General features: G+C 38.7%; 1 protein-coding gene across 3 annotated transcripts; it reads left to right on the top strand.

Moving 5' to 3' along the window:
- The first annotated feature begins 307 nt into the window (after positions 1-307).
- On the top strand, positions 308-18789 carry tasor2 (transcription activation suppressor family member 2). 3 transcript variants are annotated; one of them, XM_015964003.3, is made up of 22 exons: positions 308-573; positions 846-994; positions 1155-1250; positions 1329-1401; positions 2618-2709; positions 2796-2933; positions 3072-3202; positions 3304-3320; positions 4291-4390; positions 4471-4565; positions 4655-4761; positions 6711-6783; positions 6885-6956; positions 7105-9261; positions 9641-10379; positions 10495-10951; positions 11625-14795; positions 15507-15629; positions 15707-15860; positions 15953-16058; positions 17215-17396; positions 18294-18789. In XM_015964003.3, the coding sequence occupies exons 1-22, from the start codon at positions 540-542 to the stop codon at positions 18389-18391; spliced, it is 8364 nt and encodes a 2787-aa protein (XP_015819489.1). In that variant the 5' UTR covers positions 308-539; the 3' UTR covers positions 18392-18789. The 3 variants fall into 3 exon arrangements, with proteins under 3 accessions (XP_015819489.1, XP_054589506.1, XP_054589505.1); XM_054733531.2 differs by having other exon boundaries at positions 10076-10379; positions 18270-18602; XM_054733530.2 differs by having other exon boundaries at positions 18270-18602.
- Positions 18790-19177: the final 388 nt, after the last annotated feature.

Genomic DNA, 19177 nt, shown 5'->3' with positions numbered 1-19177 from the left:
TTGTGGTTGACTATACAACCACAGTAGAAAGGTCTGTTTAGTAGTGCAGAATGGCAAACAGCATAAAACTCGTTTTGACCTGCGAATCTGTATTATTGTTAATGTTCTGCGCGTGCAGCACGCGCTAACTAGCTTCGCCATAGCTATCGCATTAGTTTGGTGGAGATGTTCAAGATGGACGCTTAGCCTCGATAGGTTTCTGTTTCTTTTTCGCTTCAGGACTGTGTGGTCTGTACGGAGAGCTATGTGGGGGACCGGAGGGATGTCATAGTTTAACGAATGTGTTAGTTAGGCGACATAAGTGACTTTTATCTGGATATTTTCTCCTTTGCTTTTGGAACTGAGGGGTTAGTAACTTCCTGGTTGTTGTCGCTTGGATGTCAGTTAGTTGAGTTGGTAGCGGGGTGAGGGGATTTACAGCGTTACTTGTGACGGGATTCATGGTACTTTGTGATTATTATTATCCGACTGTGATGTTTGAAACCAAGGACGACTGTTTTCACCGACAAGCAGAGGGAGAAGGACGGTTTTCGTAAGCAATGGAAAGTCGAAATGGTGGTGCCTCATGCAAAGGTGAAGAGCTTCTTTTCATTGCTTTTTCCTTCCTTGGGATATTAAAGTTATGGGGCACGTGTTCACACAAACCTACATTTGGACCAAGATATGATATAAAATGGTTATTGAAGAGTTAAATAAGATGACGCATAAACCAGGTGTCGGTTCCTAGGTCAAGCTGTTCCAGGATTGTGAAATACCACGTAGTTTCCTCGAATAGCTTTACGTTTTCAGTGTGTCGCTGTATATTTTCCTTATGTCCTTATTTTTTTTTATTTTGTTTATTCCAGGTGTTTTAATACCCGTGGCAGAGACTTCAGACATCTTTCAGAGCACTATCTTGGCTCCACTTCAAAGTGCGTACTTATACGAAGAGTCAAAGCAGTTTTTCAGATACAAGTCTGCTGTTTTGGTGAAGAATCCTGAGCTGGAACAAAAGGTTAGCTCTGTCTTTTAACTGCAGCCCTGAAGTGTAACACCCTTACCATGTGGGAATCTTTATTTAAACAACTATTAGTAAAATGTAATTATGCATGAAAATAAGAACTGCTCTTCAATGCAGCACAGCCTTGATCCTTCAATTTCCTTTTTTACAACAGTATGACTCGTTTCGAGCTAATAGGAAAAATGCAGGATATTCAGAGGATGACCTCAAGGAATCCTATGGATTTTTGTTGTTTGAGGATGATACAAAGGTACAGAGACACTCACACAATCCAGATAATACACATTAAATTCCTGTTGTTTTTATTTGAAGTTTTATTTGTTTCAAGGCAAATGCCCTTGGAGAAACTGGGGTGCTCAGAGGAAACAGCACTTGTACAACTTTGGGAGATCCCTTGAAGGGTAAATAACTAGACTTCCCTTCCTGCTAGAAACACACACACATGAACAAAAGGTTTGGGAAACAAAGCACACTCTTACTTACGGTTGAATGGATAAAAAGTTGTGAAGAAGCATGTTCTGTGTGCATGCTGATAGTCCACGTTAGCAGTCCAGATAAAGGAAAGGAGTTCTTGCAGCTTTTTGTCTCGTACTCCGGTGCATTTAAAAGTGAAAGCAAATCTGAGAGCTATAATATTGTATAGAAATGAAAGTGGAAGAGTCTCATGTGAAACTGAAACTGTAGGCTGCAACAAACTTATAGTTTACTGCTTTAATCTAATTTTAGCTGTAACAGATTATTGCTGCTAACTTCCCTTCTGCACAGCTTTCAAGTTTAACTCTTTGTTCCCAAACATCTTTTAATGTACACATTATGATGTAATAAATGTAGGCTACACGTTTTTAGGTAATACGTTGTTACGGAGCTGTTTTATCAGCAAGCTAAAGAATAGAAGGCCTCTAAAACTGTACTTGAGAACAATAACTTCTTTGTGTTACACATGACCGAATGTAGGTGCTTTGTGCTGGGATCATTTCAGTTTGAATCTAGTTTTTAAAGCTGTTTTGAGCAGTTTGAGATCCAGCTTTGATTATTGTGTAGGTCTGACTGATTTTATGCTTGTTTTTAACAAAATTCTGAGTGTCGGGGCTGTTTTTACACTCCTGGCAAAGACCAAACCTGTCAGACCAGTTTTACCTCCTCAGTTTGCTGTGTAAACCAGATTTATGACTTTTTTTTAAGAAGTTGCTCAACTTTAATCATGACCAATAGTTTTATTTAGCCTTTTTTCCAGAATAGTTCTTCTTTTGAACTAACTGTGTATCCGTGAGGACTTAAGTCGATGAGCACTTGCAGGTTTTGTTGACTTGTGCATATATAGCTAGCGTTCACTGCAAGGTATGTTAAACAAATAAACCTTAAGGTGAATGTCAGCATTATGATCTGTTCAACCAAAGTGCCTGAAGCTAAATCAAATGTTTTGAACTGAAGGCGTGTCCTTCCCAAGGGTGATGCAATCATCTTAAAGGGCGAAGTTGACTTTCTGTAGGCGTGTCAGTTTTGAAGCAGGCTTTTACAATATCACAATGAACACACATATTTCTTAATAGGTTCTCAAATATAATATTGTCCTGCCTGTAAGAGTGACAATAAGTATGTGTCTTGTCTTTTAAAAAGGTGTTTACTTACCAATGTACTCTGATTGTCTGGATCTAAATCCCTGGTATCATGGAAAATCTGGGTACATAGCCATCATCAGACTGACAAAGGTACTGGATAGAAACATTATGAAATTTTCACCTGATGAGTTATTGCTGCTGATATGAATGACATATTGTTGTTGTTTTGTCTCCAGGGTAAAGTTAAAAAAGTTGTAGAGAACTACACCCAGAATTTCACAGAACCTACTGTGGGGTTTGACTGTCACGTGTCAGAACATTTGCCTTTAGTTTCTGCAAAAACAAGCTCATTCCTTGCTTTTGAGAGAACTCAGGTAAAATATTGGTACTCATGAAAAAAAAAACATTGAATCTTTTTAGTTATTTCCATAGTTCTGTTGAGTGTCTCATTTTAAGATAACAATAAAATGGTCTCTATAGACATCTTAAATGCCATTTTTGTTTTGTTTTAGTATTACATATATGAACTGCTAAATGATGGAAGCAATGAAACAGCTCTGGCCCCCAGTGCTGCCTGTCCGTTTGCTATTGTTTCATTTTCATACCAGGACACCAAAGCTGTACTTTTTCCCCAGGAGACAAGGTACAGTAACATACTAATTTGCTTTTCTTTTTGTAATATCTAGCCAGTAAATCTGTATATAAAATGTCAATATTCAAATGTCTTTTTTTTTGTCTTTTCAGTAAAATGAAAGAACTGGGTAAGAAACTATTGACTGTTTTCATAAGCACTCAAATTACCAGTTAACATGATATCTAATGTAGTCAACAATCCTCCAATGAATCTTTGTGTCAAAGATCAAAATCTTCAAACGGCACTAAAGAAATTGTGGTTTCCACTTAAAGATCTTATTACTGAGAACCATGGAATAAATGTTCTTTTGAAAAACAGTTGGTTGCTCTGAATTGCATATGAAAGCAAGGCTTGAAAAAATTCTGTTATCACTTACAATAGTTGCAGGAAAGATTTAGAAAAATAATTGTCAGAAAAAACCCCATCTCTTTTACATCACTGGGAAAATTGGTGTTCATGGCCTCGCCCACCATGACTTTCGACCGCGTCTTGGTTTGTAAAAGCTAACTCCACACAGAAATTTCTCCATTCTGCCGGCCGTCAGAGCGAGGACAAGGGGGTGCTGAACAGACCGGCCCACATTTGGTGAACGGCCCACCGGGACATGCCCGGTATGCCAGATGGCCAGTCCACCCCTCCCTACACCTATCTCCTGCATTCGCTTCTGAGAGAAATTAGACAATGAAAATCTAGGATTTGAAAAGCCTGACAGATCTACGTCACACTTCCACTTAACATTCATGGACTTGCCGATCTTGATTCGAGAAGGGTAAGGCTGTTGTTGTTTTAATGGCCAGGAATCATCAGACAACGTCCCACTAGTAAAAGCCAACCGTTAGCATGATCAACTTCACCATACAGCAGAAGCTCCTCCAGGCTTGTGTTATTTGCAGAGATAAATCATCCACTTTGCAAGTCAGCGGTAGTTCAAGTTTCTCACACCTTTACATAAATTTGCTTGTAGTTTTAGGTCATGTAAATCGAGATCAAAAGATCATACAATTATTATCATTTATGATAAAATTGCTTTTATTTAAAAATCAATATAATGATGTTTGCTTTTGTGACCATATATACTTTGACTGTGTTTACTATAGTTTGTCATTACTTACCTTGGAGGGGTCAGCTTCAAATAGGCTCCCAGTTCTACCATGTTGACCTGAGGTCTACCACTGTGGCCCATGTTCCTGTTAAACTGTAAGTCAAATGTGTGCACATTAACATGTATGTGGCATATTTAACCTAGTATTAATATTTGACCATTTTTTCTGTCAAAGACCACCAGTGGTGAAAGTTGACAGGGTCACTGCTATCTCAGTCCTGCGACGGCTGTTGCCAAGAGCTGTTTTTGATACCTGCTGTACTGAAGAGGGTGGGTTTTTAAGATGTTCAAAGGAATGTATGTATTTTTTTATTTGAAGAGAATTTCTGGATGAATTAACATTTTTTTGCTTTTTTCAGCATTTCATGATGGAATTTACTGCAATCTGTGCGAATTTGTGCCCTCCAAAGCAGAAGAAAACAGCTCATTTGCCCAACTCCTTGCAGAGATCAAGGAGAAAGACTTTGTGAGTTTACATGGCTTAGTTATTTGTTAAATAATGTGGTATTCAGTCTATGCTAAAATAAAAGAGCAAGGTTGATCCTTTGATTCCTATTGTTGTAACTACTAAAATGTTATTTTATGTTTTAGGGCTGCACGATATTAGGAAAACCTACGATATTCGATAACAGTGCTTAATATTGCGATATCGATATTACTCACGATAAATGAACAAATACTAAAGTATGCAGTGTTGATGTCGTCTGGCGTGTGACGTCTGCTCTGGGTTCAAAGCAAACAAAAACTAATGCATGAATTCCATTACAACATAACATTTTTATTGTAAAAATATGCAGCTGCACCTGCTACTGTATTAGCAGCAAAACAACAAACTGCATGCATGCAGTTTCTCAGTGACTTTAAAACATCACCTCCACCATAAAACTTTTTCTGATGCTTCAAATACAGAAAAACATCCCTACCAGGGTTTTCTGAATAAATAAAAAAATCTGAAAATAAGTTTAAATGTTAAATAATAGTTAACATCACTTAAATGCAACAGCAAATTCTCTCTCATTGCTACTGAGCAGTTTCTCCACTTATGTGGTTATGATATAAGGCTGTTGCTGCAATTGGAAAGTGGTCTGTGCTGGGCCAAACTAGGAGCACATTAAGATTTTGAGGGAAAGAGAAAAACAATTGTCTACCTTCCAGAAGAGGAACTGGCAAAAAAACTACATGGAAAATAGTGAAAACGTTTGTTTTTTACCCCAAATTGAACAAGTTTACCATGATCTTAAAAAGCAGCTCAGATGATGAAACTGTAACTATGATTCTGGTAACAAGCTAACAAATTGAACTAGCTCCTCTGAAGATAACCGGCTAGCAGAGCTTCTGACTGACAGTTTATGTGCAGCAGCAAATCAACTATCCTGATTAACAAGGTTATAAAAGCTCATAAAGGAAAAATCACTTTGATGTGTGGGGGAACTTTTCCAGACCATCTTTAGCAGCTCACGGTGGGACTGGGAGGAGAGTGCTGCTGTAGCCTTTTAGCTGGAAGCTAACCGGAGCCAGAAACCTCAGCACAAAGTGCATTCGTTAATCTGAGCCAGCATGACGAACAAGGGAAGCGAGCGGCAGCGGAAAGCGGGGGCGGAGCGGAGATAGTGGAATTTTGGGGATGCAGTCTGTGCTGGAGCGGGTGAACCAGGCGGCGGCACGGCGGCCCAAAGTAAGCGCAGCCCGGGAAGCTCCGCTCTGCAGCACCGTCTCCGACGCTCCGGTGTCGGCGCGCGGAGGAAGTGGTGGTGCCGAAAACAAGAGTGGTTATGTAAGGCTGGCAAACATCTCAACCTTCGGATGGAGACAGCCGAGCAGCGCGGGGCAGCTCGTAGGGGGCGGGCGTATTACGTGAACGGACCCATCTGACTGGCCGCTTGCTTAGTATGAGGATTGCTGTATAGTCACTGACACTAGTCAGTGACGTGATGCAATTTGCTGGGTTCCTTATATAGGACACATTATTTCTGATTGGCTTAATGAACTGTGAATTGGAATGTTTATTATGTGAAGTGCCTTGAGACGACTCTTGTCGTGATTTGGCGCTATATAAATAAACTTGAAACTTGAAGGGCTACATTTGATTGGTCAAATAATACTTCCGCGTAAAAAACAGAGCTGGTTTACAAAAAGTTGACGTATGACACGGATGGAAATGTTTGAACCAAACATTTATCGCCATTTTTGACGTGCTTTGCGATGGGCCTATCGCACGTCCTGTTATCGTGATGACGATAATTTTTCGATATATTGTGCAGCCCTATTATGTTTATTAACTTTTAAATATTTGTTTCTTTCAGTACACTATTACAGTTAGAGATAGAAATGTATTCATTGTTTGCATTTAGTACTGACCATCGAGTGCTGACATTGTTTGAAAATGTCCAATTTTTTATGTTTCAATTTTTACAGGCTCCTGTTGTTCAACTAAATGATGGTGGATTTCTTATTCTCTTGCACTCTTCTCAGTTTCTCAGATATGATGGTACGTATTCAAGATTTGAAAGCTTTCAGATTGGTAATTGCACAACCAAATTCTGTGGTTAGCAGCGATAGCTTAGAATTACGTTTATTTATATTTTCTAGACACAGAGTCCCCCTCAAGTGAAGTAATGCAAGGTCTTTTTGTGTTTCCTGACTCACGAGTTGTAAGAAGAGGTAAATATGGCTTTTGTTTTTCAAATCATGGGGACGGCTTAATTTAGTGGTAGTAATTTAACCTGGACTTGATGCATCTTTAAGTCGATTTTATATTTCAAAGGTATATCATCATAGGCATTACGTTTTTTCTTTTGATTTGTCATAGACACAAAAGATGGACAGAAGAACCATGCCATGTCAAATGAAATCCTTCAGCTTCTACCAGTACTGAGTTTTGCTGAGGGTGAGGTTGAGAAAAGACCCTTGGACTCAAACAGGGATGTTTGTGAAGTGTTGGCACAACAAATGCAACGTTACGCCACACTAATAAATCCAGGACTTTCTGCAAGCCCCTCAAGACCCTCAAGGGAACTAAGCATTTTTCCAGACCAGTATGATGTAGGGGAAGCTCACAAACACCTTTATTCAACTCCTGAGTGGACTAACAGCTCATGGCAGACCTTTAAGTCATACTTTAACAAACCAACCTCGTTTGAGCTGCCGTTGTCAAAGGTTTCTGAAATTTTGACAGCTGGACAGGAGGAACAAAGGGAGGACTTTGATGAAGATGTTTATATATGTTTGTCCTCACCAGAGGAAGCACCAGCCAGTCCAGTTGAAATGGATTTAGAAGATCAGTTCTCAGACCAACAAACCCCAGTGAATGTTGCATTGGACATGTCAAGTGCTGAGTCACATGTTCCAACATGTGATCTTCAAAATAGTGTGCTAGACAATTTTCAAGATGAAGATGATGCAACAGACAATCAAAAGATGGTGGACCTTATTAAGCTGAACGAAACAAATCACATGAAGGCAAAGGATCCTCCTGGTTCTACCATATCAGATGATATCCCTGCAGAGCTTATTGTCAGCATAACCTCGGCAGAGAGGAAAGTCACTAATGACAATCGAAGTGACATCAGTGCTGTTTCAAGAGCAAAGCAGAGAGATTTTCAGTTTTCTGACTTTTCATCCATATCTAAAATGCACAAAGCAGAAGCAAACTCTCTTAGTGGTAAAAGTAACAAAGTGAGAAACATTTTGATTTCCTCTGAGGTTGCTGAGCTCACCAGTGCAAAACCCAGGCAGTGGCAGAGAAGACTTTCCCAAGTGCAGAAAAAGGTTTCTAAACCTGCTGTTAAGACTGGCAGTGTACAGACGGCTGTATCAACAGGAGAGGTTAATCACTTACACTGCAAAAAAGATAAACATGCTAAGGAGTCAGATCTCCTTACCTCGAGTAATAATTTGAAAACGAATTGGAGAAAATTACATCGGCGAAAGCGCAGATATGGAAAACCACCTTCAAAAAATAAGAAACTAAGATCTATTGTCAGTTCAGTCAGAGCAGAAACTAAAAGAACAGCTGCTGTGCAGGAGAGCGTGGAAAGCACGATTTTAATGGAACTTGAAGCTTTACCACTTAAGAAGAAAACTGAGCGCTGGGACCTCAAGCCGGTTATTAGTGAATGTGGAAGAACTTTGGTTCCTTTTGGTTCCGTGAACATTTCTGTTGTGACCAAGTCTTCAGAAGTTGAGCTACAGTGTACAGAAAACGACAAGTTCCTTGAACAGATGGTGAATGATGTTCCTGAGGATGCAATTGATAAAATTGAAAAGATGAACATGTCTAGTGCTGCATCAGAGAAAGCAGAAGATGAAGCAATGGCTACAAACTTTTTAGAAGATGAGAATGATCTCAGAAGTGTTGTTCATGTTGATCAACCAGTTGGTGGTAACGGTTCAGTGCATTTGACTTCTGACTTGAACAACCATTCTCCAAAGAATGATGGCACAGAGAGTTCTCTTTTACATGCAGTTGAAAATCGTTTGATTCAAACCCTTTCTCCAATTAAACGTTTAGCAAAAGGTGAATTTCTGTTGAGTAGACTAAAATCAGTTCTTTCAAGACGAAAACGGAAAGTAGATCTCCAGAAAGAAGAAATGTCTGAAAGTACTCTCCAAATTGAGGAGCATTGCCTCAAGAAGATGAACACAAACTTGGAAGCTGAGACATCAAAGTGCACAGATGAAACTCCTCAAAACAGTGATTTAAATATCAACAACGGTTCAAAAATGTCTGTTGACCCTGCTTTTGCAAATTACTTAGGTTTGACCCCTAGAGAGAATCAAGAAAAGATTAAGAAAACTGAGGATCAGGATGCTCAGCAGATGAACAACCCAAGAGAGAAAGAGCACACCTCACTGGAAAAAATCACTCAAATTTTGCAAATGCCTCTATCAATTTACCCAAGGAGGAAAAGGATTAAGATGCTTAAAAGGCATCAGAGCATCTCTGAAGAAAATGTTAAAAAGAAATGTAAGTACAATTTATTATTCTGAAGGGTTCATGGTTCAAAGGGCTAATAAATAATAGTAATGACATCAACTGATCTGTTGCTTACCTCTTTAACCCTTGTAACTATCCTTAGCTTGCTTTTTCTCCTCTTTGCTCTTACCTGTTTATAAATTGATTCTCACCTTTTCTTGCTCATACAGACTGTTTGCTTGTCAAATCAATTGCTGTCAAGGCATGCTTTAATTTATTAAACCAACATCTTCCATTTGAACAATGACCCACCTTACATGTTGGTGATTAATTCCTAGTAATAATACAATGGTGTATTTCATGTGCTTTCAATGTGCTACTTTTTGTCTTCATGCAGTTTCTCTTTTTCTTGTCTATTTTGTCTTTACAGGGTGGTTGCATTTTCAAACTCCAGCTTGTTATACCGCCGAAAAGGTCACACACAGTGACTGTTCTAGCGATAATACTGTCAGGAAGACTGTTGAGGAAAAAATGAAAAGTGCTTGCTCCTCTACAGATGCTTTGAACTTACTTGCTGACTTGGCATTGAGTGTCAGTAATGGCCAGGTTCCACCACAACCAAATCAAGCACTTGAAATAATTCCTAAAGAAAGTATGAAGTGTGAACTTACAAAAGCTCTTTCCAGTGCTGATCATGAGTCAGTCCTTCATGCTCTGCTTAAGAATACTGCTGCTAACGCCATTCAGCCTCTTGAGTGTCCTTCACCAAGTCCTCATGTTGGAAACAGTGAATTGATTGGTTTCATATCTAAGGAACATAATTACTCACTGCCCCCATCTTCCTCTTTACTGTTGGACTTGCCAGGTGCAACTTTCCAGGTGCAACCTTTAAGTGGTTCAACCGGACTGCTTAACCATCATCAATCAATGCACAGTAATGAAGTTAGAACACCACAACCATCTTTCATTCAGGAATACCTATGGGAAAACAACAGGACTCCAGACTACTTTCACAGGCACAGGCAAAAATTCAAACACTCTCGCACCTTTGATTTCAAGGATGGGTCCATCCAGGTTACAAGAAAATGGCAAGAAAACTATGACTTCAATCTAGACAGCCGGTTTACAAGTCACCCAAAGGACCAAGTTATCATTCGAGCTTTGCATGGGTATGTACATCATAATACTTACAAATGGTAATAGTTTTTGTTCCTTAAGTTCATTGTTATAGTTGCTTGTTGCAGTAAACTTGACATTTAAGATAACATTTTTCATCTCCATTAGGCCGTGTGATTTCTCCAGTCAAGACACTTCTGAGGAGGTGCGGCTTATCTTCCACTTGTGGATAGGCTTGTTTTATAGCAGATCAACATCTAGATTCTTCCAGATTGACACGAGTGCCCCACAACATTGTTTTGAGGAAATCAAATCTTTGAAAAAGTCTAGTGAATTGGTTTCAGGTTGGACTGAGCACAGTACCAATTCATCTGATGCTTTTTCAAGTGTAACAAGCACCCCAGATCCCTTGGCCTCAGAAGCTTTGGATCTCCGCAAAAAAGAGGACACTCTCTTGGAACCAGATTCTGAGATTTTGGATTTGTCACTAAGGAGCTCCAGTGAAGAATCAGTTTCTTCAGGGCTACAAATCAACAGAGAAGTGTCCAGTGCACAAAGCAAAGATTTTGAAGCATTGACTAACCTAAAGTCAACAGAAGAGTCAAAGGAGGAAGAAACACCTAAGGTTAGGCTCTTTAATTTATTATATAAAAAAAACATCCACATTGCATTGTTCTGGCTGTCCCTGTCTGTAAATACATTTATCCATCTATCGTACAGCTCTGACCGTTAAGTCCCGTAGTAATGTCCACCTTGAAGTTGCAACTTGATTCCATTCCATTTATTTGATAAAGCACATTTAAAAACAGCATGTGAGCTGACCACAAAGTGCTGTACAGGGGTAAAAACATATAAGGTTAAACAAATAATATAAAAGAATAAAACAACTAGAGCATAGCACAAAGAACCAACCAAGAGAAGTCAATAAAATCAGTAAAAGAACAGTGTAAAAAAAAACATCGATAAAATAGCTAGGCAGTAACATGCTACATGCTTTTGTAAAATTACATGCTTTTCATAGCCATTGAAAACGTTAAAGTTTGTAAAAATAGGTCTCGAAAAATAGAGGTGACATACAAGTATCTTATGTTTTTTCAGAAACTGGTGTTAGACATACTAAAAGTAGCAGGCTTTTTATTTTGTCCTGTTGTGATAGTTGGGTTTAAACCAAATATCGATTGTATTGCCATATTGCTTTAAAAATGTCTAACATTTAAAACAATAACTCGTTTTAGTCTGCTCCCACTGATTATGAGCATAAACTGTTTAATTAATATATTTATGTTTTTGTGTTTCAGCTTTGTAAAACGGTGGATACAGAATTTGTCAATGAGGTCAATGATGATGGAAACATTGAAAGTGACAAGACTGAAACTTGTCAAAAAGATTTGTGGCTTAATCATGAAGAAGCACCACCTTCAAAGGTTGACGGGGCATACTTTTCTCAACCAGAAGACATAAGTGTAAACCTTGAGCTGGAAACTGCTTCAACAGTACTTGGAAGTGACCTTGTGTTGCATGAATGCAACAAAGCCACCACTTTTTTGAAGGATTCCATAGAAAATCCACAAGCTACGAAAGGTTTGGAACAAAAATTCAAGACTGCTCTGCCAAGTCAACCAAAATCTGTTACAGATAAAATTTTAAACTCCAACTCAGAAGAAAGTGATTTAGTTCATTCAACCAACGTTGAAGGTTTCAAGATGAAGAATGGCTCCTGCATAGAAGTCAATATAGATTTTTTACCTGATGTGATAGACACAGATGGTGTCTCTGCTGACCGAAGATTAGACATCATCCGCAAAGGAGATTATTTAGTGAATGAAAAGCTGTTAAGTCAGGAAACTAAAGCTGACTCACCAGATTACAGTGAATATCTGAATGGGGATGTGGATTGTTGTGAAAGACTTGAAGAATTTCAAAATGATTGCCTAAGAGAAGAAAAACTTGATATGAAAAAAACTGGCTATTCAACTAAAGTGGACATAGCTTTGATATGCAAGCATGTACCTAAGACATCTGATAGTCCAGTAAAGGGGGATTGCACTTCAGAAAATATTGATCAAGCACAAATGCACGACCAACTGTTGCCAGATAATACAAACCATGGTGTCAACAATTTGTGTGCAAATCCTGTTCCACTTAAAGATGAAAGTTCAGTTTTGAAAGATGCTGCTGCTGAAGACAACTTTAAGACAATCGAGAACAGCGATCAAAAACCAGCGTTTTCTGATGTAAGTGCATGTACGCAGGATGAGTCTCCCACTGTGCCATGCATTCCTAATCAAAATGATGACATTGAAACAGAAAACAAAACCAATGCATCAAACTTGGATTTTAATCTTTGCTGTAATGATCAAAAGCAAGAAACCAGCCCAACTGAGAGGGAAGAGAAAACTGGCGAAATAATTCCAGAGCATTCTCCTTCATTTGATAGTGAAGTTGTAAAAATATGTGTGCCAGACAAGTTTTCTGAAAAAACGTATTCAAAAGCAATTGGAACAAATGGAGATGGTGAGAAAAATTGGGATGGGGTTGTAATTCCATTTTTGAGAGAAGATGCAGCTGACGACCATGTGTTACAACTAGACGAGGTAGAGAAAGCTGTTAAGGACCAAGAAACAATACCATTTATTAAAGAAGCTACCCGCCCTTTTGATGAGCTCCCAAGTGCAGAAAGTAGTACACTGAAAAGTTGTGATGTAAAGAAAAAGTCTCCTTGTAGCACAACACCTCAAGATAATACTGAAACCCAGAAACTGGAAGCCTGTGAAAGTATGTCTGACAGCAGGTCTGCTACTCCAACAATAGATGAAAAACCATTCGAGTACATGTCATCAAGTCCTACCAGTTGTACATTTACTAATGGTGATCATGAAACCTGCCAAGATGTTACCCTAAAATGTCCTAGCAGAAACTCAACACTTGTGATAAAAGAGCTGTCATTTGAGAAGATACTTCAGCCTTCAACAGCTAATAATGATTCTCCCATTGCTTCCTCCATTTGTGGTCCTCATTCAGACGTCAAACAAAGAACTCTAAGACTTCTTGAAAGTATAAATGATTACATTTCCACTGGATGTGACATCCCACATCAAATCAAAGCAGCTGACATAAAATCTCCTGATCCACTAAATATTTCTGTCAAAAAGTGTCCACCCACTTGTTTGGAACTGAGCAGTATTACAGTTGATGTCACAAACCAGAGAGCTGGCAATGAGCCCCACCCTGATATGTCAAGCTTTAGCTCTCAAGATCTGTACCCCAAACTAACAGATGGTATTTCTTTACCTATAAAAACTATATCAGAGGAAGTACCAAATGTGAAATTGCAGATGAACGAAAAATCGTCAACTTCCAAGCACTATCTTAAACGTTCCTACAGACATCAAACCTCTGTAGAGTCAGAGCATCAGTCCTATGGATATTTAACCTCTGTTGAAGGTTTTCAAGATGAAAATAAAACAACTTTACATTATAAATCTCGTTCACACACTCACCATGCTGTTATGGCAGTGGGATTAAACAAGAGTGTGGAAAGTCAGACGCAGCAACTCTCTAAAGACAACCATGTTGAAACTACCTCCAGGAATAAAAAACCTAGGATTCATATTACTGAAAAATCTTCAGCAACCTCCACACTTTTAAAGAAAACTAAAAAACACATTTTGAAAAAACAAGGACGCTTGAGATACAGGACTGGGCATCTAACTGGACAAAACAGAAGGAACGACTTCTCAGACAAACCATTCACATATGAAGATAATGTTCCAAGAGGTCAAGACTCCATTGTATGTACAATCTTTAATACAAGTCTGAAGAAATCCTACTGTGTTCTAGACCAACTTTCTCAGAGGTCCCTACCAGATGACCCCACTCAGGCATCAATTGACCAAGAGCGTCTTATTTTTTCTGAGCAAATGAAAAACCTCTTGAGAAAGAGTAAGAGTGGACCTGTTTGTCAGCAGAATGTTTTCGACAGTTTGAAACAGTCTTGCAACAATCCTCTAATTGTCAACTTTTCCAACCTTGAGGAGCAGGAGGATTCTCTGGAGTTTTGGGACACGCAGTATGTCAGGCAAAAAATAATGGTGGACATGACTGATAGGAAATGCCTGACAGAGTCAACAAAGGGAAAAAATATGTTGCAGGATTTTTCTCAGGAAACAAGCATCCCAGGAGAAACTGCTAAGATTTCTGAAATTATTGCAGAAGGTGCAAGGATGTATGAGACCAAGATGTGTGATGTCTGTTCTGTCAAAAAGACCTCATCTAGATCTAAAAGAGTCTATTGTGGTTACTCGAGGACTAAACCAAGGAACCATTTTGATTTCTGTGATCAAATGAAGAAAGAGCTTGATAAGACTTTCTTGAGTAATCTGAATGCAGTTGTGAAGAAGTCCTCTAAAACAAAGTACAGATTCTACTTACTAGTGACTTCAGATGATGTCTTCTTCAAAGAAACCAAGGTAAAAAGATTAAATGCCTATTTTTTCATTGAACTTGTGTATAATGAGATTGAAAGTATACATTTTACAGCGCAACACCCTCTCCACTCACTCGCAGTTGATGTAGAGGGAAGCTTAGTTGGTGCTGTAACTACTGAAGTCAACAAAAAATATTTTTTTCTGGGTGATGTTCTCGGAACCCCGAGCTGACAACCTTAGGACCTCCTCTTTGTAGGCTGCCTCATTTCCCTCTGAGATGAGTCCCATCACTGTGGTGTCATCAGCAAATGATTGGGTTGCTGTGATGGGTCAAACTGCAGTCGTGGGTGTAGAAACAGTAGGGGCTCAGAGTTTCACATTCTGGGGCCTGTTGGTGAAGAAATCTTTAATCCCAGCATAACCAGTTTTGTGATGAAATTGACAGTGATAATAGTGTTGAAAACGAAGTTGTGATCTAAGAAGAGTGTCCGGGTCAGTGGTAAGAAAGGTTCTCATAAACCATTACTGATGGAGTTTGTAAAAAATTATTTAAATGACTATGATATTGTGAATAATTTTAAAGCATCCAGTATGAGCTATTGGGTTTGACATTGTTAGCCTCTATTAGTAATAGCAATTTTCAGGGTTACTGAATTGAAAGTCTCAAGGAATGCAAGGAGGAGGGGTAGTCAATGCAGTGTAGGATTTACTTATGAAAAATATGATCTAAAGATTTTTCTTAATTTTTAAAAGGCTTACTTGGATGCAGAGAGCCACACAGCTGTACCTCCATGTGAATTCTTCTCTGATGAGGACAACCCTGCATGTCTACTCATCATCCTCAGAAATGAGGACATTGCGGAACACATTTGTAAGGTAATGAAACAATTGGTGATAAAGGAGTATTGACCCATGCTAGTAATAATTTAATGACATAGCTTTGCGGTTTTCAGATACCACACTTGCTCAGGCTGAAAATGACCCCAGGAGTGCAGTTTGCTGGGATTGATGAACCAGATGATATTGTGAATCTCACTTATCAAGAACTCTTCACTCGGGGCGGCTTCATTATGCTGGACAGAGCTGTACTGGAGTCCCTCAGTCTTTGTGTGTTCCATTAAGATCATATTAACTTTTTCAGTTGGAACAGCTTCACTTCAGCTTGTTACTAACCGTCAGACCTTTGTGTGAATTTACAGGCAACATGAAGTTAATCTCTGACATCTTACAAGAGTTGAACAGGATAGAGAAGTGGAAATGGATGATGCACTACAGAGACAGCCGTCGTCTGAAAGAAAATGCAAGGTAGAGGTCAACTCTACAAAAATCTACTAAAAAATATTCTTAATACTATTTCTGCAGAAAACACATATTTTACAAGCAATAATGTTTGAGGACATGTTAAATCATGTTTAAAATTAAAATAAACTGGTTTGCCTCAATTGCATTTTTGAGGGTAAGACTTACAGTCAAGTGTTTTTCTGCATTCGTAGCAGTGGCACTGGAGTTTCAGGTGTTGCTCAACACCACGCCTGAGCCTATGTAGAGGAAACCCTGGTGACTAGCTCAGTAGCCTAGTGGTAGAGTGTCTGCACTGAGATTGGGAGATCAGGGTTCGATTCCTTGTCGGGTCATACCAAAGACTTAGAAAAAATGGGACCCAATGCCTCCCAGCTTGACACTCAGCATTAAGGGTTGGATTGGGGGGTTAAACCACCAAATGTTTCCTGAGCGCGGCTGTGTCTGGGGGATGGGTCGAATGCGGAGAACAAATTTTGTGCACACACCAGTGTGTGTGACAACTGATGGGACTTTAATCATAAATAATTAAAAAACGGCTTTTCAGTAAAACACACCTTTAATTGTGATTTGCTGTAAAACGTTTTATTTTGTGATTCTGAAGAACGTAGGTTTTGCTCTTTGTCAAGGCTTTGGACATTAAAGGTCAACTTCATTGAAAAACAAATTTTTAATTAATGTTTCTGATTATAATCTTGTTTCTACAAGATTTTCATGCAGGCTGAACATGGAAATAGTCTCCTATACTTACCTTCTGCATTCATGGACTCGCCCGTCTTGACTCGCATGGAAGGCTGTTGTTGCTATAACATCCAGGAAACAGCAGAGAATGTCTCGACCAGCAGAAGCTAACCGTTAGCATTAGCACCACCACACGGCAGAACTTCTTCAGGCTTGTGTTATTTGTGGGGTTAAAACATAAACATTGCAGAGCAAATGGAGTCGCATTGCTGTTGGCCAATCAGAGACGGGATGTCCAAATATCAGAAAATAAGACTCTTAATTCAACCATCTGAAACTCATCTCTCATCTTGCTCACTTCTAGTTTCTGATATAGACACTCCTGAGCATTCAGGAGAAGGCATTCATTCCTACTAGACCCACTGCAAATGTATTAAAAACGAGTAAAATTGATCTTTAAATGTGTGCCTCCCAAATCCAGGTTGAGTGGGGAGGCGAATGAGAAGAAGCACTTCCTTAACTGGGGCCAAGATGCTGGGATCCTTGAGGTCTTGCCTTACCATGAGTGTGACTCTTTGTCGAGAGATCAACCAGACTATGTTGCTTGTTTGCATCGACTGCAAATCCAGCACATATCATCTCGCTATCCTGTTTTTGTAACTGGTGAGAAACTTCTCTGTGTGGTAATTACATCTTTCACTGACTACCATTAGGTTGTTGGCTGTACTTTTAACGGAAGCTCTTGAAAAGGGGGTCAAATTTGGCCACTGTTAATTGCCGCTGCTCAAAATGTACAAAGAAAAAAAAAAAGGTCAAATTTATCTTCTAAATCCCAAAGTGCCACTTCTGACCCCTGCATAGAGACATCTAGTGGATGCATATTGAACTGACATGAGCCAGAGTGGTAGTTGGAAAAGTGGGAAAAAAACCTTGTTAAATGTAGCTGTATGGTTGATTTATTTACATAACTTTAAAATAGTTTACATTGACAGTGCTTGTTATTGTGATTTTTTTTAATGATATGCCTAAAGCCCAATGGGTCAAATTTGACCCAAATCCTAAATCAGGACATAAAGGGTTAATGTTGAAAAAGTGGATATTTTGGTGTTCAGTGAACTTATATAAGTCATTTAATGCGTGGTTCATAATTTTCCGAAGAAGACAATGGTTCTTGGGTTCTCCAAAGGGCTACGCTCATCTAAACACGTGCACTTTCTTACCTTTTAGCCAGTTGTGGTAGAAAATGTGCTCTTTTGTTATGCCTATACACAAAATCATGAAGAACAACTAAGGTTAAAAACTGTTTTACAGATAATAAATGTCGTCGTCCCCCCCCCCTCCCCCCCCCCCCACACACACACAGTATCAGAAAAAATTCACTCAAGAAGACAAATGAGTGGATCTGTTGGTGGCAATTATGAAACCAGGGCCCTCATTTATCAACTGTACTTAAAGATTTGTGTATTTTGTGCATAGGAACGATTTTACGCATTTTGTGGTATTTACTGAATTGTAGAATAATTAACATTTATTTAGTTGTCTGTTTTTCTTATTTTGCAGATGACACATCACACAGTGCCTTCGAAGAGAATGGGATTTTTACAATGACTTTGAACACTTTCCTGAAAAAGTCTGCAACTGAAATATTCCCAATCTGATTTGTCATATTGGTGACCTCGAATTCATAAAAAATCACAAACTCACTAGATGTGAGTGAAGACCAGCACCCTTTGTTATTTAAGATGGTTACATTAAGGCTAGCTAACTTTCTGCACACTCTACAGTTAAAAGATTTACATTTTGATGGGACGTTGTTCATATCCACGTGTAAATGCTCTTATAATTCAGTTCTTGAATAGAATCTTTGTGTCCTGGCAGCTGTGCTGTTTAGTTGTGTGTTGTTTTTTTTTTTTTTGTAATTTAATTTTATGTGTATAATAAAAGGTACTCAAGTACTTCAACCTTTGGAACTTTAAAGCACACCAAGAAGCTAATATTTTAAATGTATAGTAAATTGCATTCGTATGGTATAACAAATAAACATTTGTAAATGGTTTATATGTTCATGATTGTACTTTTTTTTTAGTTTGATAAAGATATACTTTCAAAACGGTGCATACTGTGTAAAGCAGATCTTACCAGAACCACATCTACATCTGTCACAATATTTATTAAAGATTTAATTTGTATTTTAATCTATTTTGATACCATTCTTTGTGTTGATGCCATATTAGTGACTCAATCTGCCTCACTGTAATCAGTGAGCTAGTGCTGATTATAAGGTGAACATCTCATGTAACTTATGCTGTTAGTCTATTCTTTATTTTGGTAAAACCATGTCGCACAAATTTAAACAAAATAGAAGGGCTACAGCATTTCATCATTAATTGACCAGTTGACCAGCATGATGGCAGATATGGAGATGTCAGCATCATCTTGTGGGT

This window comes from Nothobranchius furzeri, chromosome 4 (genome assembly GCF_043380555.1).
Source record: "Nothobranchius furzeri strain GRZ-AD chromosome 4, NfurGRZ-RIMD1, whole genome shotgun sequence".
Taxonomy (NCBI): Eukaryota; Metazoa; Chordata; class Actinopteri; order Cyprinodontiformes; family Nothobranchiidae; genus Nothobranchius; species Nothobranchius furzeri.
The sequence above is the reverse complement of the archived record's forward strand: the minus strand, read 5'-3'. Positions and strand labels throughout refer to the sequence as shown.